This window comes from Oncorhynchus masou, chromosome 25 (genome assembly GCF_036934945.1).
Source record: "Oncorhynchus masou masou isolate Uvic2021 chromosome 25, UVic_Omas_1.1, whole genome shotgun sequence".
NCBI classification, from domain to species: domain Eukaryota; kingdom Metazoa; phylum Chordata; class Actinopteri; order Salmoniformes; family Salmonidae; genus Oncorhynchus; species Oncorhynchus masou.
In genome coordinates this window covers 10699019-10725510 of record NC_088236.1, presented here as the reverse complement: position 1 = coordinate 10725510, position 26492 = coordinate 10699019, and the positions used below count along the sequence as shown (strand labels likewise).

At 43.6% G+C, this 26492-nt stretch overlaps 1 protein-coding gene and 1 long non-coding RNA gene across 3 annotated transcripts in view; one reads left to right on the top strand and one right to left on the bottom strand.

The window, feature by feature from the left end:
- The window catches only part of LOC135513772 (uncharacterized), a 244581-nt gene that overhangs the window by 165732 nt on the left and 52357 nt on the right, over positions 1–26492 (bottom strand). The window lies entirely within an intron of this gene.
- LOC135513769 (tight junction protein ZO-2-like) overlaps positions 1–26492 on the top strand; it is a 211121-nt gene that overhangs the window by 152990 nt on the left and 31639 nt on the right. For both annotated transcript variants that reach the window (XM_064936685.1, XM_064936684.1), the window contains 8 exons: positions 1198–1301; positions 1988–2141; positions 13153–13258; positions 18271–18395; positions 18615–18678; positions 21599–21749; positions 21976–22084; positions 25305–25524. In XM_064936685.1, the coding sequence (XP_064792757.1) occupies positions 1198–1301; positions 1988–2141; positions 13153–13258; positions 18271–18395; positions 18615–18678; positions 21599–21749; positions 21976–22084; positions 25305–25524 (1033 nt within the window). The remainder of the gene's footprint in view (positions 1–1197; positions 1302–1987; positions 2142–13152; positions 13259–18270; positions 18396–18614; positions 18679–21598; positions 21750–21975; positions 22085–25304; positions 25525–26492) is intronic.

Genomic DNA, 26492 nt, shown 5'->3' with positions numbered 1-26492 from the left:
ACCAGATATAGTCTACTACAGTAACTAACCCAACGAAGGTACCAGATATAGTCTACTACAGTAACTAACCCAATGAAGGTACCAGATATAGTCTACTACAGTAACTAACCCAACGAAGGTACCAGACATAGTCTACTACAGTAACTAACCCAACGAATGTACCAGACATAGTCCACTACAGTAACTAACCCAACGAAGGTACCAGATAGAGTCTACAACAGTAACTAACCCAACGAAGGTACCAGATATAGTCTACTACAGTAACTAACCCAACGAAGGTACCAGATATAGTCTACTACAGTAACTAACCCAACGAAGGTACCAGATATAGTCTACAACAGTAACTAACCCAACGAAGGTACCAGACAGTCTACTACAATAACTAACCCAACGAAGGTACCAGACATAGTCTACTACAGTAACTAACCCAACGAAGGTACCAGCCAGTCTACTACAGTAACTAACCCAACGAAGGTACCAGATATAGTCTACTACAGTAACTAACCCAACGAAGGTACCAGATATAGTCTACTACAGTAACTAACCCAACGAAGGTACCAGACAGTCTACTACAGTAACTAACCCAACGAAGGTACCAGATATAGTCTACTACAGTAACTAACCCAACGAATGTACCAGACATAGTCTACTACAGTAACTAACCCAACGAAGGTACCAGACATAGTCTACTACAGTAACTAACCCAACGAAGGTACCAGACATAGTCTACTACAGTAACTAACCCAACGAAGGTACCAGATATAGTCTACAACAGTAACTAACCCAACGAAGGTACCAGATATAGTCTACTACAGTAACTAACCCAATGAAGGTACCAGACAGTCTACTACAGTAACTAACCCAACGAAGGTACCAGACAGTCTACTACAGTAACTAGCCCAACGAAGGTACCAGACAGTCTACTACCGTAACTAACCCAACGAAGGTACCAGATATAGTCTACTACATTAACTAACCCAACGAAGGTAAGAAGTTGTGATCATAATGTCAGTTCCTTTACAATAAGTGTTCGACCCTGAGGAAGGGATGATGTATAAAGGACCCCGGGGAGCATGTTTACTGCTTAGATTTTGTAATGGTAATTTTGTAAAGGTCAGAGGTTACGGGGGGTTTTAAGGTCAGGCTTGAGGTATGTTCCCTGGTGACTGCAGCTAGTCACTAACTGTGTCTGTCTAGAGTACGGTCTGCGCCTGGGCAGTCAGATCTTCATCAAGGAAATGACCAGTACAGGACTGGCTACCAAGGACGGAAACTTACAGGAGGGAGACATCATTCTCAAGGTCTACAAACACACACACACAATTCATCTCTTTCTCACACTCACATATCTTGTCACACATCTTCACACACACACACACACTCTCAATTTCAATTGAATTGGTCGTCATAGGCAGGACTGCAAAGTACGATGCTGCCAGATGTTTAATTTTTAATCGCTACCCCCATTCCTCTCTTCATCTCACACCCCCCATTCCTCTCTTCATCTCACACCCCCCATTCCTCTCTTCATCTCACACCCCCCATTCCTCTCTTCATCTCACACCCAAACTGTCAAATCACTACCCACTGATTTATACTCTACTTTCTCTGTTTCTCTGTTCTCCTCACTTTCCTCTTTCTTTTCTCCTCTCCTCACTCTCTTCTCTCCTCTTTTCTCCACTCTTCTCTCCTCTCCTCACTCTCTTCTCTTTTCTCCTCTCTCTCCTCTCCTCACTCTCTCCTCACTCTCTTCTCTCCTCTTTTCTCCTCTCTTCTCTCCTCTCTCTCCTCTCCTCACTCTCTTCTCTCCTCTTTTTCTCCTCTCTCTCCTCTCTCTCCTCTCGCCTCTTCTCTCCTCTTCTCTCCTCTTCTCTTGCCTCTTCTCTCCTATAACTCCTCTCTCCTCTTCACTCCTATATCTCCTCTCCTCACTCTCCTGTCCTCTCCTCACTCTCCTCTCTGCTTCCGATCTCTTCCCTCTCTTCAGATCAATGGGACAGTAACAGAGAACCTGTCTCTGAACGATGCAGGGAAGCTCATTGAGAAGTCTAGAGGAAAACTCCAGCTGGTCATCCAGAGAGACCGGAGACAGATCCTCATCCGTATCCCGCCCCTCGTCGACTCTGACTCCGAACCTGACGGTGAGTGACTGACTGGGGAGTGATAGGGATGACAGACATCTGTTCTGACCTATAGCAGAGCAGTATTCAGAGTGTAGAAGATGACGGACACCTGTCCTGACCAATGGCAGAGCAGTATTCACAGAATATAGTTGTTTGTGTGGGTTATATTCCCTGTAGAAAGTCCCAGAAGTTGAGAGTGTGTTGGTTTTCTCTGCTCCACTGACATGTCATTGATCACTGTACTAGTGTTGCGCTGAAAATATCGAAACTTCGGTACTTTTTGGATACTAAAACATGAAAAAACGGTTCAGTACTATACTTAAAAAAAACTTTTGGTACTTCTGTACAAATGTGTCTCGTGTCATAGAGATTAAGAGGATCCAGGCTGTCTAGTAATTTGTCTGAATGTTCTCAAGGGGGCAGTAGTAAGCTAGCCAGGCTACTTGTCTTCTCAAGGGGGCAGTAGTAAGCTAGCCAGGCTACGTGTCTTCTCAAGGGGGCAGTAGTAAGCTAGCCAGGCTACGTGTCTTCTCGAGGGGGCAGTGGTAAGCTAGCCAGGCTACTTGTCTTCTCAAGGGGGCAGTAGTAAGCTAGCCAGGCTACTTGTCTTCTCAAGGGGGCAGTAGTAAGCTAGCCAGGCTACTTGTCTTCTCGAGGGGGCAGTAGTAAGCTAGCCAGGCTACTTGTCTTCTCAAGGGGGCAGTAGTAAGCTAGCCAGGCTACTTGTCTTCTCAAGGGGGCAGTAGTAAGCTAGCCAGGATACTTGTCTTCTCAAGGGGGCAGTAGTAAGCTAGCCAGGCTACTTGTCTTCTCAAGGGGGCAGTGGTAAGCTAGCCAGGCTACGTGTCTTCTCGAGGGGACAGTAGTAAGCTAGCCAAGCTACGTGTCTTCTCAAGGGGGCAGTAGTAAGCTAGCCAGGCTACTTGTCTTCTCGAGGGGACAGTAGTAAGCTAGCCAGGCTACTTGTCTTCTCGAGGGGGCAGTAGTAAGCTAGCCAGGCTACTTGTCTTCTCGAGGGGGCAGTAGTAAGCTAGCCAGGCTACTTGTCTTCTCGAGGGGGCAGTAGTAAGCTAGCCAGGCTACTTGTCTTCTCGAGGGGGCAGTAGTAAGCTAGCCAGGCTACTTGTCTTCTCGAGGGGGCAGTAGTAAGCTAGCCAGGCTACTTGTCTTCTCGAGGGGGCAGTAGTAAGCTAGCCAGGCTACTTGTCTTCTCGAGGGGGCAGTAGTAAGCTAGCCAGGCTACGTGTCTTCTCGAGGGGGCAGTAGTAAGCTAGCCAGGCTACTTGTCTTCTCGAGGGGGCAGTAGTAAGCTAGCCAGGCTACTTGCACATGAAGCTGACACGGTGCGAGACACTTTTGAAAAGTGCGAGAGCATAGGTTGTTCTCATGAAAACATCGTACCTCCACGCCCGCAGCTTGTTGACTAAACTGGCTCCAGAAGTGAACTATGGGAATACTTTGCTTACAGAGCAGATGAGGACCAGCCTACTGAAACAACTAAACAAAAGGGGTTACAAAACTACATAAACACAACATTTGCATTGTGAAGTTATTCTACTAGCAACTAAATTCAGATTACATGAACATAATATATTCAGCATGACATTCATGTGAGCGTTGTAATATAATGACAACCCAAAAGTAATGTCGTCACAACGTAGCTATGACAGCAATATATTTAGCTAGACGACTTTGCTTTTGTCTGGGCTTGCTATCAGTTCGTGATGTGCAGTTCACGAACGATTCATTCATTGGGGATCTTCATCAAATCAAATCTGCTCAACAAACTGGAATTAGAGAACGACTCGTTTGGGGATCTGCAGTTTGCAAACGACATTGTGCTTATCCAATAGCAGTCAAACAATACATTCCGCCAAGAGTCACAATCTAGTCTCTGATTCAGAGGGGTTAAATACGGAAGACTCATTTCAGTTGAATGCATTCAGTTGTACAACTGACTCGGTATCCCCCTTTCTGTTGTATAACTGACTAGGTATCCCCCTTTCTGTTGTACAACTGACTAGGTATCCCCCTTTCTGTTGTATAACTGACTAGGTATCCCCCTTTCTGTTGTACAACTGACTAGGTATCCCTCTTTCTGTTGTATAACTGACTAGGTATCCCCCTTTCTGTTGTATAACTGACTCTAGGTATCCCCCTTTCTGTTGTACAACTGACTAGGTATCCCCCTTTCTGTTGTACAACTGACTAGGTATCCCCCTTTCTGTTGTACAACTGACTAGGTGTCCCCCTTTCTGTTGTACAACTGACTAGGTATCCCCATTTCCTTTCTGTTGTACAACTGACTAGGTATCCCCCTTTCTGTTGTATAACTGACTCTAGGTATCCCCCTTTCTGTTGTACAACTGACTAGGTATCCCCCTTTCTGTTGTATAACTGACTAGGTATCCCCCTTTCTGTTGTATAACTGACTAGGTATCCCCCTTTCTGTTGTACAACTGACTAGGTATCCCCCTTTCTGTTGTACAACTGACTAGGTATCCCCCTTTCTGTTGTACAACTGACTAGGTATCCCCATTTCCTTTCTGTTGTATAACTGACTAGGTATCCCCCTTTCTGTTGTACAACTGACTAGGTATCCCCATTTCCTTTCTGTTGTATAACTGACTAGGTATCCCCCTTTCTGTTGTACAATTGACTAGTTACCCCCCTTTCCTTTCTGTTGTACAACTGACTTGGTATCCCCCTTTCTGTTGTACAACTGACTAGGTATCCTCCTTTCTGTTGTACAACTGACTAGGTACCCCCCTTTCCTTTCTGTTGAACAACTGACTAGGTACCCCCCTTTCCTTTCTGTTGTACAACTGACTAGGTACCCCCCTTTCCTTTCTGTTGTACAATTGACTAGGTACCCCCCTTTCCTTTCTGTTGTACAATTGACTAGGTACCCCCCTTTCCTTTCTGTTGTACAATTGACTAGGTACCCCCCTTTCCTTTCTGTTGTATAACTGACTAGGTACCCCCCTTTCCTTTCTGTTGTATAACTGACTAGGTACCCCCCTTTCCTTTCTGTTGTACAATTGACTAGGTACCCCCCTTTCCTTTCTGTTGTACAACTGACTAGGTATCCCCCTTTCCTTTCTGTTGTACAACTGACTAGGTATCCCCCTTTCTGTTGTACAACTGACTAGGTATCCCCCTTAGTGTGGTTGTTGCCACAACTCGACCTTGTTTCAAATGTACCAATAAATGATCGTATTTGTAACCAACAAATATACAATCAGCAAATGTACGTTGTTTAAAGCACACATGTACAACTCTGTCAAAAAATAACAACTCCAATTAAGCCCGTTATGGTGAACGACATGTGAACGAGAGGCTTGTGGAATCATGACTCTTTTGAGTTCATCGTTCACTAGTAGCATGTCCTGCGTGCTCTGGGCATTACCAACTCAAATGAACAAAATGAGTCAAAAGCTGTTTTTATTTTGACTGAATGAGTCAAAATGATTCAAGTAAGTTAAAAGAGTCGAACTTCCCATCACTACTCGCAGTAGCCAGTCATCAGCCCTGGGCGGAGCGTTGCACCCTGATAGATGAAATGCACTATGGGAATTGTAGTATGCTATGTAAAATCCATTGCATAGCTATGGTGTGTAGACTGTTGCAATATTGAAGTTTCTGAAATGAGCTTCAAAGTGTTCTATGTCATTTTGAAACCTAATAATTTATTTAATAAATACAATTATTTATCTGTATTGAATAATGCATCATATAGGTCTACTGAATGTCATTTGACCCAATATTATGAACATAGATGCGAAAATGAACCCTGCTGTGTCAAATTACATTTTAAAACAGTTTTTTTAAAAAATGTATGCTCTGAGTCTCAGATATGGTTTTGTTTAAGGAACATTGTAGGTATTCTTGTGTTATTTAATATGGTGTTTTGTTTTTGAAAGAAATAGCATATAGAATAGAATATGTTTTATTATTTTATTATTTCAGCTGTTCTGCCAGTTATTAACATGTTGTTCAATGTTGTTGTTTTTAATAACAGTGGTTATTTTCTGATTTTAGCTAATATGCATTGTTTTTTTTGCCGTGGGATCGTTTGGTGTCAAGTATCGTTCTGGTATCGAGTATCGTTTGGTGTCAAGTATCGTTCTGGTATCGAGTATCGTTTGGTGTCAAGTATCGTTGTGGTATCGAGTATCGTTTGGTGTCAAGTATTGTTCTGGTATCGAGTATCGTTTGGTGTCAAGTATCGTTCTGGTATCGAGTATCGTTTGGTGTCAAGTATCGTTCTGGTATCGAGTATTGTTTGGTGTCAAGTATCGTTCTGGTATCGAGTATCGTTTGGTGTCAAGTATTGTTCTGGTATCGAGTATCGTTTCGGTATCGAGTGTTGTTCTGGTATCGAGTATCGTTTGGTGTCGAGTATCGTTTCGGTGTCGAGTATCGTTTGGTGTCAAGTATGTTTTCGGTATCGAGTATTGTTCTGGTGTCGTATCGTTCTGGTATCGAGTATCGATTCGGTATCAAGTATTGTTCTGGTATCGAGTATCGTTTGGTGTCGAGTATCGTTTCGGTGTCGAGTATCTTTTGGTGTCAAGTCTTTTTTCGGTATCGAGTATTGTTCTGGTGTCGTATCGTTCTGGTATCGAGTATTGTTCTGGTATCGAGTATCGATTCGGTATCAAGTGTTGTTCTGGTATCGAGTATTGTTCTGGTATCGAGCATCGTTTGGTGTCAAGTATTGTTCTGGTATCGAGTATCATTCTGGTATCGAGTATCGTTCTGGTATCGAGTATTGTTCTGGTATCGAGCATCGTTTGGTGTCAAGTGTTGTTCTGGTATGGAGTATCGTTTCAGTGTCGTATCGTTCTGGTAACGAGTATTGTTCTGCTATCGAGTATTGTTTCGGTATTGAGTGTTGTTCTGGTATCAAGTATCGTTTTGGTATCGTGTATCATTTCGGTATCAAGTATTGTTCTGGTATCGAGTATCATTCTGGTATCGAGTGTTGTTCTGGTATCGAGTATCATTCTGGTATCGAGTGTTGTTCTGGTATCGAGTATCGTTTCGGTATCGAGTATCGTTCTGGAATCGAGTATCATTTCGGTATCATATTGTTTTGGTGTCGAGTATCATGATACTTAACCTGGTATCGGTATTGAAGTCAAAATTCTGGTATCGTGACAACACTACACTATACAGTACAGATTAGTGTTGCCAAGTCTCATTGGGTTGCCAAGTCTCATTGGCAACACTAAACAGTCATCATGAGCATGAAAACCAACCATTCTTTGACTCAACACTGGGTGTTTCATAAGCATGAATAGGGTCAAATAGGAAACATATTACAGCTGATCCAGATCAGTTTAGGAGTGTGAAGATACTCTATATTAGTCGTCAGTAGAAAACAAATTTCAAAAGTATCCAATGACATTATTTAAACATTCCTCGAGAGTAGACAGCCACCAATCAGGCCACGGCCCTGTTGAGGTAAAAAAAATATCTGGCTTTTAAGGGGTTAAAAATGAAAAGGGACACGAAATGAGGTATTGTCACTGCCATGTCACAGAGGTCACCCAGTCCAATCTTAGTTTACATTACTAGCCTAAGTACACTATTTACTAGCCCAAGTACACTATTTACTAGCCCAAGTACACTATTTACTAGCCCAAGTACACTATTTACTAGCCCAAGTACACTATTTACTAGCCCAAGTACACTATTTACTAGCCTAAGTACTTTACTAACTCATACTAGGAAGTTAAACAGAATATACAGTGTTGACCACAAAAAGAGATTTCCTCAATCGTAGCCTACAAAAGAGAAATCCTTTTTGTCTTCTCTCTTCCAGATTAAATGTCATACTTTTAGATGAAGGTCCACCCAAGACAGACTCACACTACAGTAACGTTGCCTTTAAGCTGTCAAAATGAACCATGCCACAACACTGCTACACTACTACAAGTTGTCAAGCTTTTACACTTTGCACTTACTTTTTGCTATTATACTTTTCTTTATTTTTTACACTTTCCTAAAACTAATAAAGTATTTTAATCACTATCTATTTTGTACTGTGTGATTTATTAAGTACAATAGGTTGAATAATGCCAATGGAACGCATATTTTATTTTTACTTTACATTTACTACAAATATTTTACTGTACATTTAATTGTACTTAAAAGTAGATACAGAACAAATACATCTTAGCTTTGTACCACTTAAAGTGAATTGTTATTCTTCCCATAGAGGCGGCAGGGTAGCCTAGTGGTTAGAGAGTTGGACTAGTTGAAATTAAGAATTTGTTCTTAACTGACTTGCCGAGTTAAATAAAGGTAAAAATAAAAATAGCTTTAATACTGAATACACCATATTCTGTCATTAGTAAAAACCTGCAACAACTTAGAGAAAGGGTAGTAACTTGACTACTATTCAATTCCAAATACTGGAAGTTGCATGAAAAACCAAGACAAGATTACTGCATCATAATAACCATAGCAACAACATATTCACATTCTTCCTTCCGTGTTTAAAAGGAGTTGAATACTACCGGATTTGAGTGAATTAGTGTCAGTGTTTTTGTCTCAACCTACTGTATATTGTTTGTTCAACGTACAGCATCACATTACCATAACCACAGTGTGTTATTTTCAGGGCTAATCATACATGGTCTATTCCTGTCATTGTGGCTGTGATAGACTGATCTCAGTCCAGCCCAGGAAAACAGACCTGACCTCCTTGCCTGTCAACTGTCACAGTATATCAAGCGCGGATAGGCCGATTACCAGGAAGTAGTGTGTGGCTGAAGGCCCCTATAGGCTGAAGACAGGGAATGGAAGGGCAGTTGAAGATTTGAACAGAGAAGAACAGGAACACTGTCAGGCTGCCTGTCAACCTGTCTTTCTGTCGGTCTGTCTACCCAGCCGACGGTCTGTTTGTCAGTCTGTTTGTTGGGTTGATTGTCTAGCCGTCTGTCTAGCCTTCTAGGCCATCAAAGGGAACATAAAACTTGACATAGGAATAGGATCTGACTAAAAATACTTGAATAAGTTATAGACCCATTGCCCTTTATGGTTGTGAGGTCTGGGGTCAGCTCACCAAGCACTAATTCACAAAATGGAAGAGATGCCCACACATTTCACCACAAAGTCCTCACTTACAGAGAGAGCATCCTAGAGAAGAGTCCCTTCAGCCAGCTATTTCTGGGACTGTTCACACACACAAACAGACCCCACAGATCCCCAGGACAGCAACACAATTAGACCCAACCAAATCATGAGAAAACAAAAAAATAACTATTTGACACTGGAAAGAATCAACCACAAATTGGAGCAAACTAGAATGCTATTTGGCCCAAAACAGAGAGTACACAGTGACAGAATACCTGACCACTGTGACTGACCCAAACTTAACAAAATCCTTGACTATGTACAGACTCAATTATCCTAGACTTGCTATTGAGAAAGGCCGCCGTAGGCAGACCTTTCACTCAAGAGAAAACAGGCTATGTTCACACTGCCCACAAAATGAGGTGGAAACTGAGCTGCACTTCCTAACCTCCTGCCAAATGACCATATTAGAGACATATTTCCCACAGATCACACAGATCCACAAAGAATTTGAAAACAAATTAAACATGAATAAACTGCCATATCTGTTAGGTGAAATACCGCAGTGTGCCAACACAGCAGAAAGATGTGTGGCCTGTTGCCATTATAAAAGGGCAACAATATTTATCTGTCTAGACAAAAGGAGACAAAACCAGACTGCTCTGTTCAGTACAAATCACCAAACACACCAGTTAAACCAACCACAGTGCACAAGCTTTGACATGTTAATTTCATGTTTCCATGTTTCAATTCACCTGTCAATAAACCCATTCACCTCTCTGTTATTTTAATACCACCAGTTAATGCTACGTGAGGCTCTCCTGCTAGAAATACACAACTTTTTGTTGTGAGAGGCACATCTGTCTGTCGGGATGTTTGTCGGGTCGGTCTGTCGGACTTTGTCTGTCTGTCTGTCTAGCTAGCCATCTGTGTCTGTTTGTCTGTCTGTCCAGCCTTCTGTCTGTCCAGCTCTCTTTCTGTCCAGCTGTCTGCCTGTCTGTCTATCCATCTGTCTGTCAGACTGTCTTTCTGTCGTCTGTCTGCCAGCCAGTCTGTCTGTCTATCCAGCCGTCTGTCTGTCTGTCAGGTTGTCTGCTTGTTGGGTTGATTGTCTAGCCGTTGGTCTGTCAGGCTGTCTGCCTGTCTGTCGAGCTGTCTGTTTGTATGTTTAGCCGCCCTGCTGTCTGCCTGTCTGTCTGTCCTGTCATCTACTTGTCTGTCTAACCTCCTTCCTTTCTGTCGTACTGTCTGCCTGTCTGTCTGTCCTGTCATCTACTTGTCTGTCTAACCTCCTTCCTTTCTGTCGTACTGTCTGCCTGTCTGTCTGTCCTGTCATCTACTTGTCTGTCTAACCTCCTTCCTTTCTGTCGTACTGTCTGCCTGTCTGTCTGTCTGTCCTGTCATCTACTTGTCTGTCTAGCCTCCGTCCTTTCTGTCGGACTGTCTGCCTGTCTGTCTAGCTCTTTTCCTGTCTGTCTAGTTGTCTGCCTGTCTGTCTAGCTGTCTGTTTTGTCTGTCTAGCCATCTCTGTCGGGCTGTCTGTCTGTTGGGCTGTCTATCTGTCAGGCTGTTTGTTGGGCTGTCTGTCTGTTGGGCTGACTGTCTGTCGGGCTGTCTGTCAGGCTGTCTGTCTGTTGGGCTGACTGTCTGTTGGGCTGTCTGCCTGTCTGTCTGTCGGGCTGTCTGTCAATAGTCCTTTACAGGAGCTGCTCATGAGGACTGTTAATGCAGCCGGATCATGCACTTTCAGATGCAACACCACCATTCACAGTAACACCCTCACCTCTCCCTCCCTCTCTCCCTCTCTCTCCCTTCTCTCTCTCCCTCCCTCTCTCCCTCTCTCTCCCTTCTCTCTCTCCCTTCTCTCTCTCTCTCTCTTTTCTCCCTCTCTCCCTTCTCTCTCACTTCTCTCTCTCTCTTTTCTCTCTCTCTCGTTTCTCTCTCTCTTTTCTCTCTCTCTTTTCTCTCTCTCTTTTTTCTCTCTCTCTCTCTCTTTCTCTCTTTCTTTCTTTCTCTCTCTCTCTTTCTCTCTCTCTCTCTCTCTCTCTCTCTCTCTCTCTCTCTCTCTCTCTCTCGCTTTCTCTCTCTCTCTCGCTTTCTCTCTCTCTCGCTTTCTCTCTCTCTTGCTTTTCTCTCTCTGTCTTTTCTCTCACTCTCTCTCCCTCCCTCTATCTCTCTCTTTCTCATGTTATCACTCCTTCACTCTCTCGTCTTATGGTCTCTTTCCCTACATTCTCCCTCTCTTTCATCTCCCTCCCCATCCGCTCTCTCTCTCTTTTTCCCTGATGAGGACCAGTCATCACTCTTTCCCCTCCACAGTTCTTCCCTACTGCGTTACAGCTACAGTCTGTCTGAATGATTCTAACTCTAATGTAATTAATAGAGATTTAATGGCCCGTCCCAGGGAAACATCGCCATGGTCACTATCACATTCACTCAAATCACTTTTTAATTGGCCAAAAATGAGATGTGAATAAATATATTTGGTAATGGAGTGAGACTGAATACACTACGACGCTGTAGCTAATGGCAACGCCTTAGATCAATGGGGCAATAGTCTGGTGCCTTGAGTTTTGACCAGGAAAAGCTCTGGGCTAGAGTTTTGGGTTATAACAAAAGGCCTGGAGTTTTTCCTGGTTAGTGTTACGTGGTAAGGAACAACTCAGGGCACAAGATATGATGTATCCATCTAGTTGTAGGATACATAGCCACACTGATCTGGAATAATCTTAATCTGATCTATCTAGTTGTAGGATACATAGACACACTGATCTGGAATAATCTTAATCTGATCTATCTAGTTGTAGGGATACATAGCCACACTGATCTGGAATAATCTTAATCTGATCTATCTAGTTGTAGGATACATAGCCACACTGATCTGGAATAATCTTAATCTGATCTATCTAGTTGTAGGATACATAGCCACACAGATATGGAATAATCTTAATCTGATCTATCTAGTTGTAGGATACATAGCCACACCGATCTGGAATAATCTTAATCTGATCTACCTAGTTGTAGGATACATAGCCACACTGATCTGGAATAATCTTAATCTGATCTATCTAGTTGTAGGATACATAGCCACACCGATCTGGAATAATCTTAATCTGATCTATCTAGTTGTAGGATACATAGCCACACTGATCTGGAATAATCTTAATCTGATCTATCTAGTTGTAGGATACATAGCCACACTGATCTGGAATAATCTTAATCTGATCTATCTAGTTGTAGGATACATAGCCACACTGATCTGGAGACAAACCTCTTCAATTGTTATGAGTCATGGATAGTATCATGTGTCATACTCAATACTGTATGTCAGCCATTTTATCATGACTTTGTCAGATCTTCAGAGTTTCTATAGTACAGTATAGTACAGAAGTGCATGCAGTGTGAAGTCACTCAGGACATGTTATAGAGAGGCAGAACTCAACATTCAGTAACTCCTCCACCTCTATCTGATTCCAACACAGCTAGGGGACTGGTGATGGGCCTTCTTCTTGGGACAACCAATCAGGTTTCCACTGGTGTACAAATTCTTCCTGGTGAAGTGAACACAGTGAATACGATATGTTTATATCTAATCTCTCTGTTTCTCACTCACTCTCTCTCTCTTCCACCCTCTGTCCCACTCTCTCTGTCTTTCTCCCTTCTCTCTGTTTCTCCCTCTCTCTCTCGCTCCCCTCTCTCTTCCTCCCTCTCTCTATCCTCTATCTCTTTCTCCTCTCTCTTTCCCTCTCCCTCCCCCTCTCTCTCTCCCTCTCTCTCTCTTTCTCTCTCTCCCTCTCTCTCTCTTTCTCTCTCTCCCTCTCTCTCTCTTTCTCTCTCTTACTCTCCCTCTCTCTTTCTCTCTCTTACTCTCCCTCTCTCTTTCTCTCTCTTACTCTCCCTCTCTCTCTCTTACTCTCCCTCTTTCTCTGTCTCTTTCTCTCAGATATTTCAGAGATGGAGTCCTACCATTCCTACTCTCCCCAGGAGGACAGGAGATATCGTCACTCTGACCTCTCCTCCCATTCATCTAATGAGAGAGACTACCCCAGGTAGGATGGAGGGAGGGAGGTGGGTGGGAGGGAGGTAGAGGTAGTTCTATAATAGATAGAGATGGAGAGAGATAATTTAACCTGTCCGTTGAGGAATAGATGGATATGAGAAGAGGAGAACACAGATACAGTGTACTTCAGTCAGAAATATTATGAAAGATGTTACTATACTGTGTAATAAATAATACACTGCATTCTAAGTGTGTATGACTGAGTGGAGGGAGTGGATGGATGGATAGATAGATGATGACTGACTGAGTGGAGGGAGTGGATGGATGGATAGATAGATGATGACTGACTGAGTGGAGGGAGTAGATGGATGGATAGATAGATGATGACTGACTGAGTGGAGGGAGTAGATGGATGGATAGATAGATGATGACTGACTGAGTGGAGGGAGTAGATGGATGGATAGATAGATAGATGATGACTGACTGAGTGGAGGGAGTAGATGGATGGATAGATAGAAGATGACTGACTGAGTGGAGGGAGTAGATGGATGGATAGATAGATGATGACTGACTGAGGGGAGGGAGTGGATGGAAATATGTGAGATTAGTTACAGGAGGTGAGCTACAATATAGGACATGTAGAGGTACTGTTCCAGTATTGTTCCAGTATACTATTGGTCAGGTAGAGGTATTGTTCCAGTATAGAACAGGTAAAGGTACTGTTCCAGTATACCGTTGGTCGGGTAAAGGTACTGTTCCAGTACTGTTCCAGTATACCGTTGGTCGGGTAAAGGTACTGTTCCAGTATTGTTCCAGTATACCGTTGGTCAGGTAAAGGTACTGTTCCAGTATTGTTCCAGTATAGGACAGATAGAGGTACTGTTCCAGTATAATGTTGGACAGGAAAAGGTACTGTTCCAATATAGGACAGATAGAGCTACTGTTCCAGTATACTGTATGTCAGGTAGAGGTATTGTTCCAGTATACTGTGGGTCAGGTAGAGGTATTGTTCCAGTATACTGTTGGTCAGGTAGAGGTACTGCTCCAGTATACTGTATGTCAGGTAGAGGTATTGTTCCAGTATACTGTAGGTCAGGTAGAGGTATTGTTCCAGTATACTGTTGGTCAGGTAGAGGTATTGTTCCAGTATACTGTAGGTCAGGTAGAGGTACTGTTCCAGTATTGTTCCAGTATAGGACAGATAGAAGTACTGTTCCAGTATTGTTAAAGTATACTGTAGGTCAGGTAGAGGTATTGTTCCAGTATACTGTAGGTCAGGTAGAGGTATTGTTCCAGTATACTGTAGGTCAGGTAGAGGTATTGTTACAGTATTGTTCCAGTATAGGACAGATAGAGGTACTGTTCCAGTATTGTTCCAGTATACTGTTGGTCAGGTAGAGGTATTGTTCCAGTATACTGTAGGTCAGGTAGAGGTATTGTTCCAGTATACCGTTGGTCAGGTAAAGGTATTGTTCCAGTATTGGACAGATAGAGGTACTGTTCCAGTATTGTTCCAGTATACTGTTGGTCAGGTAAAGGTACTGTTCCAGTATACTGTAGGTCAGGTAAAGGTACTGTTCCAGTATTGTTCCAGTATACCGTTGGTCAGGTAAAGGTACTGTTCCAGTATTGTTCTAGTATAGGTCAGGTAAATGTACTATTCCAGTATTGTTCCAGTATAGGTCAGGTAAATGTACTATTCCAGTATTGTTCCAGTATATGTCAGGTAAATGTACTATTACAGTATTGTTCCAGTATAGGTCAGGTAAATGTACTTTTCCAGTATTGTTCCAGTATACTGTTGGTCAGGTAAGGGTATTGTTCCAGTATTGTTCCAGTATAGGTCAGGTAAAGGTACTGTTCCAGTATTGTTCCAGTATACTGTTGGTCAGGTAGAGGTACTGTTCCAGTATAGGTCAGGTAGAGGTATTGTTCCAGTATTGTTCCAGTATAATGTTGGTCAGGTAGAGGTACTGTTCCAGTATAGGTCAGGTAGAGGTACTGTTCCAGTATTGTTCCAGTATACTGTTGGTCAGGTAGAGGTACTGTTCCAGTATTGTTCCAGTATACCTTTGGTCAGGTAAAGGTATTGTTCCAGTATTGTTCCAGTATAGGTCAGGTAAAGGTATTGTTCCAGTATTGTTCCAGTATACTGTTGGTCAGGTAGAGGTACTGTTCCAGTATTGTTCCAGTATAGAACAGGTAAAGGTATTGTTCCAGTATAATGTTGGTCAGGTAGAGGTACTGTTCCAGTATAGAACAGGTAAAGGTACTGTTCCAGTATTGTTCCAGTATACCATTCTTCAGGTAAAGGTACTGTTCCAGTATTGTTCCAGTATAGGTCAGGTAAAGGTATTGTTCCAGTATTGTTTCAGTATACTGTTGGTCAGGTAGAGGTACTGTTCCAGTATTGTTCCAGTATAGATAATAATAAATAATAATAATAATAATAATAAAAATAAATAAATAAAAAATAAATAAAAAATAGAACAGGTAGAGGTACTGTTCCAGTATTGTTCCAGTATAGAATAGGTAAATGTACTATTCCAGTATTGTTCCAGTATACTGTTGGTCAGATAAATGTACTATTCCAGTATTGTTCCAGTATAATGTTGGTCAGGTAGAGGTACTGTTCCAGTATTGTTCTAGTATAGGTCAGGTAGAGGTACTGTTCCAGTATTGTTCCAGTATAGAACAGGTAGAGGTACTGTTCCAGTAATGTTCCAGTATAGAACAGGTAAATGTACTATTCCAGTATTGTTCCAGTATAATGTTGGTCAGGTAGAGGTATTTTTCCAGTATTGAACAGGTAAAGGTACTGTTCCAGTATACTGTTGGTCAGGTAAAGGTACTGTTCCAGTATTGTTTCAGTATAGGTCAGGTAAAGGCACTGTTCCAGTATTGTTCCAGTATACCGTTGGTCAGGTAAAGGTATTGTTCCAGTGTTGTTCCAGTATAGGTCAGGTAAAGGTATTGTTCCAGTATTGTTCCAGTATACTGTTGGTCAGGTAGAGGTACTGTTCCAGTATTGTTCCAGTATAGAACAGGTAAAGGTATTGTTCCAGTATAATGTTGGTCAGGTAGAGGTACTGTTCCAGTATTGTTCCAGTATAGAACAGGTAAAGGTACTGTTCCAGTATTGTTCCAGTATACCATTCGTCAGGTAAAGGTATTGTTCCAGTGTTGTTCCAGTATAGGTCAGGTAAAGGTATTGTTCCAGTATTGTTCCAGTATACTGTTGGTCAGGTAGAGGTACTGTTCCAGTATTGTTCCAGTATAGAACAGGTAAATGTACTATTCCAGTATTGTTCCAGTATACTGTTGGTCAAGTAAATGTACTATTCCAGTATTGTTCCAGTATAATGTTGGTCAGGTAGAGGTACTGTTCCAGTATTGTTCTAGTATAGGCCAGGTAAAGGTACTGTTCCAGTATTGTTCCAGTATACTGTTGGTCAAGTAAATGTACTATTCCAGTATTGTTCCAGTATAATGTTGGTCAGGTAGAGGTACTGTTCCAGTATTGTTCTAGTATAGGTCAGGTAAAGGTACTGTTCCAGTATTGTTCCAGTATACTGTTGGTCAGGTAAATGTACTATTCCAGTATTGTTCCAGTATAGGTCAGGTAAAGGTATTGTTCCAGTATACTGTTGGTCAGGTAGAGGTACTGTTCCAGTATTGTTCCAGTATAGAACAGGTAAATGTACTATTCCAGTATTGTTCCAGTATACTGTTGGTCAGGTAAATGTACTATTCCAGTATTGTTCCAGTATAATGTTGGTCAGGTAGAGGTACTGTTCCAGTATTGTTCTAGTATAGGTCAGGTAAAGGTACTGTTCCAGTATTGTTCCAGTATACTGTTTGTCAAGTAAATGTACTATTCCAGTATTGTTCCAGTATAATGTTGGTCAGGTAGAGGTACTGTTCCAGTATTGTTCTAGTATAGGTCAGGTAAAGGTACTGTTCCAGTATTGTTCCAGTATACTGTTTGTCAAGTAAATGTACTATTCCAGTATTGTTCCAGTATAATGTTGGTCAGGTAAAGGTACTGTTCCAGTATTGTTCCAGTATACTGTTGGTCAGGTAAATGTACTATTCCAGTATTGTTCCAGTATAGGTCAGGTAAAGGTACTGTTCCAGTATTGTTCCAGTATACTGTTGATCAGGTAGAGGTACTGCTCCAGTATTGTTCCAGTATAGAACAGGTAAAGTTAATGTTCCAGTATACTGTAGGTCAGGTAAAGGTATTGTTCCAGTATTGTTCCAGTATACTGTTGGTCAGGTAGAGGTACTGTTCCAGTATTGTTCCAGTATAGAACAGGTAGAGGTACTGTTCCAGTATTGTTCCAGTATAGAACAGGTAAATGTACTATTCCAGTATTGTTCCAGTATACTGTTGGTCAGATAAATGTACTATTCCAGTATTGTTCCAGTATAATGTTGGTCAGGTAGAGGTACTGTTCCAGTATTGTTCTAGTATAGGTCAGGTAAAGGTACTGTTCCAGTATTGTTCCAGTATACTGTTGGTCAGGTAAATGTACTATTCCAGTATTGTTCCAGTATAGAACAGGTAAAGATACTGTTCCAGTATTGTTCCAGTATACTGTTGATCAGGTAGAGGTACTGCTCCAGTATTGTTCCAGTATACTGTTGATCAGGTAGAGGTATTGTTTCAGTATAGTACAGGTAGAGGTATTGTTCCAGTATTGTTCCAGTATACTGTTGGTCAGGTAAAGGTACTGTTCCAGTATACTGTTGGTCAGGTAGAGGTACTGTTCCAGTATTGTTCCAGTATACTGTTGGTTAGGTAAAGGTACTGTTCCAGTATACTGTTGGTCAGGTAGAGGTACTGTTCCAGTATTGTTCCAGTATACTGTTGATCAGGTAGAGGTATTGTTCCAGTATAGAACAGGTAAAGGTACTGTTCCAGTTTTGTTCCAGTATAGGTCAGATAGAGGTATTGTTCCAGTACTGTTCCAGTATAGGTCAGGTAGAGGTACTGTTCCAGTATTGTTCCAGTATTGTTCCTGTGTCCAACCTGTCCAGTGTGTCCTTCCCACCCAGACCTCTAACCAGCCTGGAAGACTCTCCAAGGGTAGCCAAGATGTGTGCCATGGCCTCACCTTTCAGGGTTCCCCCGCTACTGGACCCCCCCGCCCCGGGCCCTGCCACCCTGGACGAACCACCAGGTACCCACAATGCAATGCATCAAGAACAAGTGGCCTCAAATCCTACCTAGGCCCTGTTTAAATGTAATCTTATAACATTAGTACCCAGATTTGTAGACTGCTTTTCAACCTGACATTGTCCTTCAGTGTATGAGTATGTTGTCAACGAGTCATTGATGAGAACTCACCCATCACTATTTGTTTCAATGTGTTAATGCATATGTGTTTGTTGTTTTCCAGCGACAGCAAAGACCACTCCTAAGATTCTGCTACGCCCCAGCCCAGAGGAGGAAGAGCTCTATGGGTGAGTAAGATCACAGCCCAAAGAAACCCTGAGCTGACTGTTTAGTAAAGGTTACATATGGAAGAGGAAGAGAGGCAGGAGAAAGAAAGGAGTGATAGTGTTCCTCTAGTCTTTTAATTTGACTGAACCTTTATTTAACTAGGCAAGTCAGTTAACATCTTTGTCGTCAATCTTCGTTTAAATAAATACAAATTCTTAAGACCTTCATGGTACCAATATTTGCTTCTAATACATCAGATGTAAACTCAGCAAAAAAAAAGAAACGTCCCTTTTTCAGGACCCTGTCTTTCAAAGATAATTCTTCACAGATCTTCATCGTAAAGGGTTTGAACACTGTTTCCCGTGCTTGTTCAATGAACCGTAAACAATTAATGAACATGCACCTGTGGAACGGTCGTTAAGACACTAACAGCTTACAGATGGTAGGCAATTAAGATCACAGTTATGAAAACTTAGGATACTAAAGAGGCCTTTCTAATGATTCTGAAAATCACCAAAAGAAAGATGCCCAGGGTCCCTGCTCATCTGCGTGAATGTGCCTTAGGCATGCTGCAAGGAGGCATGAGGACTACAGATGTGGCCAGGGCAATAAATTGCAATGTCTGTACTGTGAGACACCTAAGACAGTGCTACAGGGAGACAGGACAGACAGCTGATCATCCTCGCAGTGGCAGAGCACGTGTAACAACACCTGCACAGGATTGGTACATCCAAACATCACACCTGTGGAACAGGTACAGGATGGTAGCAACATCTGCCCGAGTTACACCAGGAACACACAATCCCTCCATCAGTGCTCAGACTGTCTGCAATAGGCTGAGAGAGGCTGGACTGAGGGCTTGTAGGCCAGGTCCTCGGAAAATAAAAGAGAGCCGCACACTCGAGGAGCTCAGATCCAAAAATATAATTACCAACGTTTCAACGACCAGGGTTACCAACGACAGCCAAGCTGTCTTCATCAGGGTATAATCACAAACACTGCGGGATGACTCGTTTATATAGTGTCAAAGGACACTGTTGTCTGTAATCATAGCCAAGAGTGGCCTAATATCATTGGTTAATAATGAAATATTAAAATGTCACACAAAAAACAGCATACAAACAACAAATGGATAGCATACGATCATAGATTCATTTGACTATACAAGCTTACATACAATTACAATGGCAAAGTCACAATAATCACAAGAATGGCTTCAGATCAAAGTCTACGTTGAGACCGAAGGGCGCAAAGGTCTTTAAATTAAAGATCCAGGCAGCCTCTCGTTTTAACAATAAATTATCAAGGTCACCCACTCTCCTAGGGAGGGTGACATGTTCGATGCCAATATAACGCAGAGACTAAATCGAGTGGCCTGCCTCCAAGAAGTGGGCTGTAAAGTTTTTACACCTAATGGTGCTACAATCCTCTGAGATACGTAAGGCACCAGACATCACTGGCAACAACGTCGCTTATGGGCACAAATCCACCGTCGCTGCGTTACACCGAGGCGTTACACCGAGGCCTGTACTCTGGAGCGGGATCGATTTGGAGGTGGAGGGGCCGTCATGGTCTGGGGCGGTGTGTCACCGCATCATCGGACTGAGCTTGTTGTCATTGCAGGCAATCTCAACGCAGTGCATTACAGGGAAGACATCCTCCTCCCTCATGTGGTACCCTTCCTGCAGGCTCATCCTGACATGACCCTCCAGCATGACAATGCCACCAGCCATACTGCTCACGCTGTGCGTGATTTCCTGCAAGGCAGGAATGTCAGTGTACTCCCATGGCCAGCAAAGAGCCAGGATATCAATCCCATTGAGCACGTCTGGGACCTGTTGGATCGGAGGGTGAGGGCTAGGGCCACTCCTCCCAGAAATGTCTGGGAACTTGCAGGTGCCTTGGTGGAAGAGTGGGGTAACATCTCACAGCAAGAACTGCCAAATCTGGTGCAGTCCATGAGGAGAAGATGCACAGCAGTACTTAATTGCAGCTGGTGGCCACATCAGATACTGACTGTTACTTTAGATTTTGACCCCCCCCCCCTCCCCCCTTTTTCAGGAACACATTATTCAATTTCTATTAGTCACATGTCTGTGCAACTTGTCCAGTTTAAGTCTCAGTTGTTGAATCTTATGTTCATACAAATATTGACACACGTTAAGTTTGCTGAAAATAAACACAGTTGACAGTGAGAGGACGTTTCTTTTTATGCTGATTTTATGTCCTTAAACCGATTATTTAAAAACCATGCACAGAAGAAGTTATAATGATAGTTCCGTTGCTCATGGCAGCCTGCTGTACTCCAGTCGGCCTTCAACTTGAATTACTCAATGATTTTTATTTATTTATTATTTAATAACTAGGCAAGCCAGTTAAGAACAAATTATTATTTCCAATGACGGCCTACCAAAAGGCCTCCTGTGGGGACGGGGGCTGGGATCAAATAAAAGATGTTGGACAAAACACACATCACGACAAGAGAGACAACACAACACTACATGTATAGAAACCTAAGACAGCAACACAACATGGCAGCACAGCATGGCAGCAACACAACATGATAACACAGCATGGTAGCAACACATGACAACACAGCATGGTAGCAACACATGACAACACAGCATGGTAGCAACACATGACAACACAGCATGGTAGCAACACCACATGGCTGCAGCACAATATGGTAGCAGCACAGAACATGATACAAACATTATTGGGCACAGACAACAGCACAAAGGGCAAGAAGGTAGAGACAACAATACATCACGTAAAGCAGCCACAACTGTCAGTAAGAGAGTCCATGATTAAGACTTTGAATGAAGAGACAGAGATAAAAAAACTGTCCAGTTTGAGTGTTTGTTGCAGTGTGTTTATGTGTGTATCTCACCTACTGAGTTGATCCTGCAGGAACCACTTGTAATCTTGCCATCCATTCAGGGCTAACACGGTGATGGTGAGTTTCCAGAAGGGGGACAGTGTGGGTCTGAGGCTGGCGGGGGGCAACGATGTGGGCATCTTCATCGCTGGCATCCAGGAGGGCAGTCCTGCCGAGGAGGAGGGCCTACGCACTGGAGACCAGATCATAAAGGTAACGACCTTTGGAACTGTGAATGACCTTGAACGTCTGAATTCAACACAAAACTTGTAAAAACCAAAAGCAAAGCAAACATCTGTGAAAGTGAACACAAACTTTCTGAAAGATCTGTTGTGGAATCTAGTCAGTAAAACAACCCTTCGTGTGTGTGTGTGTGTGTGTGTGTGTGTGTGTGTGTGTGTGTGTGTGTGTGTGTGTGCGTGTGCGTGTGTGTGTACAGGTGAATAAGGTAGAGTTTCGAGGCATCGTGAGAGAGGAGGCTGTTCTCTGTCTGCTGGAGATTCCTAAAGGAGAGGACGTCACCATACTGGCCCAGAGTAAACCTGATGGTGAGGCTTTACACACTTCAACATTCTGTTTCAGTGTTCTAGAGTCTTGCACATCAGTGTTCTGGAGTCTTACAGGGCATGTCGGTGTTCTAGAGTCTTACACAGCAGTGTTCTGGAGTCTTACAGGGCATGTCGGTGTTCTAGAGTCTTACACAGCAGTGTTCTGGAGTCTTACAGGGCATGTCAGTGTTCTAGAGTTTTCATCATGTTTCGCTGTGTCCCATGGGCTTTCCTAGGGTTTTAGGTTCCAATATATATCCAACCCCAGAGGGTTCTAGACATTTTCTTCTAGGGATCCCACACATTTTGTTCTAGGTTACCCTTCAGTATTCACTAGAGTTAACCACATAATGGGATTTCATTGCAGTAGAAAAATACTTGGATTTTTCCTACTTTACCTGGGAGATACGTTTTCGTTCACTAAATGTTTACTTTTATTAAATTATACAATTTTTCCTGACGAGACATTTAGTCTGAGTTTCAAATAAACAATGGGGAACAGCTTGACAGGAAGGGAGAAGGTAGTGCTAGTCTAGTTGAATCGGTGCTTTATGTAGGATATGAGAGGATTCAAGTGAACAGTGGAATAACCCCCTGAGCAGAGGTTCATACTGTCCTCTCCATGCTCCTCTCTACTCATTACACACACACACACACACACACACACACACACACACACACACACACACACACACACACACACACACACACACACACACACTGTGTCAGTGTGCTGTGTGTCTGTAATAGCTGTGTCCGTGTGCTGTGTGTCTGTAATAGCTGTGTCGGTGTGCTGTGTGTCTGTAGTAGCTGTGTCGGTGTGCTGTGTGTCTGTAATAGCTGTGTCGGTGTGCTATGTGTCTGTAGTAGCTGTGTCAGTGTGCTATGTGTCTGTAGTAGCTGTGTCAGTGTGCTATGTGTCTGTAATAGCTGTGTCAGTGTGCTATGTGTCTGTAGTAGCTGTGTCGGTGTGCTGTGTGTCTGTAGTAGCTGTGTCGGTGTGCTGTGTGTCTGTAGTAGCTGTGTCGGTGTGCTGTGTGTCTGTAATAGCTGTGTCGGTGTGCTGTGTGTCTGTAATAGCTGTGTCGGTGTGCTGTGTGTCTGTAGTAGCTGTGTCGGTGTGCTGTGTGTCTGTAATAGCTGTGTCGGTGTGCTATGTGTCTGTAGTAGCTGTGTCAGTGTGCTGTGTGTCTGTAATAGCTGTGTCGGTGTGCTGTGTGTCTGTAGTAGCTGTGTCAGTGTGCTATGTGTCTGTAGTAGCTGTGTCAGTGTGCTATGTGTCTGTAGTAGCTGTGTCAGTGTGCTGTGTGTCTGTAGTAGCTGTGTCAGTGTGCTATGTGTCTGTAGTAGCTGTGTCGGTGTGCTATGTGTCTGTAGTAGCTGTGTCAGTGTGCTATGTGTCTGTAGTAGCTGTGTCAGTGTGCTGTGTGTCTGTAGTAGCTGTGTCAGTGTGCTATGTGTCTGTAGTAGCTGTGTCGGTGTGCTGTGTGTCTGTAATAGCTGTGTCGGTGTGCTGTGTGTCTGTAGTAGCTGTGTCAGTGTGCTATGTGTCTGTAGTAGCTGTGTCAGTGTGCTGTGCGTCTCTCTCTCTCTCTCTCTCTCCTCATCCTTATCTCTCCATGGTGTGAGATAGTGCCTCTGGGGTACAGGTCTACCAGTGTGATCTGTAAAGCATGGGGACTGAATTGGGACATAGAACATAGGAACTGAATGGGGACATAGAGCATGGGGGCTGAATGGGGACATAGAACATAGGGACTGAATGGGGACATAGAGCATGGGGACTGAATGGGGACATAGAGCGTGGGGACTGAATGGGGACATAGAGCATGGGGACTGAATGGGGACATAGAGCGTGGGGACTGAATGGGGACATAGAGCATGGGGACTGAATGGGGACAGAGCATGGGGGCTGAATGGGGACATAGAGCATGGGAACTGAATGGGGACTGAATGGGGACATAGAGCATGGGGACTGAATGGGGACATAGAGCATGGGAACTGAATGGGGACATAGAGCATGGGGACTGAATGGGGACATAGAGCATGGGAACTGAATGGGGACTGAATGGGGACATAGAGCATGGGGACTGAATGGGGACTGAATGGGGACTGAATGGGGACATAGAGCATGGGAACTGAATGGGGACATAGAGCATGGGGACTGAATGGGGACTGAATGGGGACATAGAGCATGGGAACTGAATGGGGACATAGAGCATGGGGACTGAATGGGGACATAGAGCATGGGAACTGAATGGGGACTGAATGGGGACATAGAGCATGGGGACTGAATGGGGACTGAATGGGGACATAGAGCATGGGGACTGAATGGGGACATAGAGCATGGGGACTGAATGGGGACATAGAGCATGGGGACTGAATGGGGACATAGAGCATGGGGACTGAATGGGGACATAGAGCATGGGGAGTAAAGAGCCACTTGTTCCTGTTGACGTTCATTAACCCTGGTCGTTGAAAGCTACAGATTGTATCAGTGGTGGCTGGTGGTACTTTAGATCGGAGGACGGGCTCATAGTAATGGTCAGAATGGAATAAATAGAGTTGTATATCAAACATTCCATGGACACCATTCCAGACAATATTACAAGCCCTTCTCCCCTCAGCAGCCTCCTCTGCCACTGGTCTACAGTTAGTAGTATGAGCAGGGAGGCAATCCTGATCTCTCTCTCTTTTCTCCGCCCTCCCTCCCCCCTCTCTCTTTCTCCCCACTCTCTCTCTCTCTTTCTCTTTTCTCCACCCTCCCCCCCCCACTCTCTTTCTCCCCACTCTCTCTCTCTCTTTCTCTTTTCTCCGCCCCCCCCCACTCTCTTTCTCCCCACTCCACTCTCTCTTTCTCTTTTCTCCGCCCCCCACTCTCTTTTCCCCCACTCTCTCTCTCTCTTTCTCTTTTCTCCACCCCCCACTCTCTTTCTCCCCCTCTCTCTCTCTCTTTCTCTTTTCTCCACCCCCCCACTCTCTTTCTCCCCACTCTCTCTCTCTCTTTCTCTTTTCTCCACCCCCCCACTCTCTTTCTCCCCACTCTCTCTCTCTCTTTCTCTTTTCTCCGCCCCCCCCACTCTTTCTCCCCACTCTCTCTCTCTCTTTTCTTTTCTCCACCCTCCCCCCCCACTCTCTCTTTCTCTTTTCCTCACCCTCTCTCCCTCCCCCCCTCTATTTTTCTCCCTCCCTCTCTCTCTCCCCCCCTTCCTTTCTCCAGTCTACAATGACATCCTGGCGTCGGGTCGTGGGGACTCCTTCTTTATCAGGACTCATTTTGAGTATGAGCGGGAGGCCCCCCAGAGCCTGGCTTTCTCCAGAGGGGAGATCTTTAAGGTGGTGGACACCCTCTACGACGGCAAGCTGGGCAACTGGCTGGCCATCCGCACCGGCAAGGACAAACAGCTGCTAGAGAAGGGCATCATCCCCAACAAGAGCAGGTAATCATCCCTAAGGCATCATCCATAATGAACAGGTAATCACCCCTAAGGCATCATCCATAATGAACAGGTAATCACCCCTAATGCATCATCCATAATGAACAGGTAATCATCCCTAAGGCATCATCCATAATGAACAGGTAATCACCCCTAATGCATCATCCATAATGAACAGGTAATCATCCCTAAGGCATCATCCATAATGAACAGGTAATCATCCCTAAGGCATCATCCATAATGAACAGGTAATCATCCCTAAGGCATCATCCATAATGAACAGGTAATCATCCCTAAGGCATCATCCATAATGAACAGGTAATCATCCCTAAGGCATCATCCATAATGAACAGGTAATCATCCCTAAGGCATCATCTATAATGAACAGGTAATCATCCCTAAGGCATCATCCATAATGAACAGGTAATCATCCCTAAGGCATCATCCATAATGAACAGGTAATCATCCCTAAGGCATCATCCATAATGAACAGGTAATCATCCCTAAGGCATCATCTATAATGAACAGGTAATCATCCCTAAGGCATCATCCATAATGAACAGGTAATCATCCCTAAGGCATCATCCATAATGAACAGGTAATCATCCCGAAAGGCATCATCCATAATGAACAGGTAATCACCCCTAACTAGAGCAGGTGAGATGAACTAGGAGGAAACTAAATGAGAGTTTCTGAAGACAGGATTTGGCCCTGCTATAGTAACTTTTCGAGGACAGATAAGATTCCCTGGCCATCAGTTGACTGTTAGGGGTGTTCAGTCACATCAGTATCATCTCTCTCTGTCACGTTGGTGTGAAGAGATTCGGGAGACAGACGTAGGAATACGTAATCGTTTTTTTTTAACTGTACCTCAATTACGGCGTAAAGGCACGGGGACGAAGACCAAACAAACACAACACAAAACATAGGGTAGTAACCCTAACAAAAGAGTGAGGAGTACCTTGAATTAA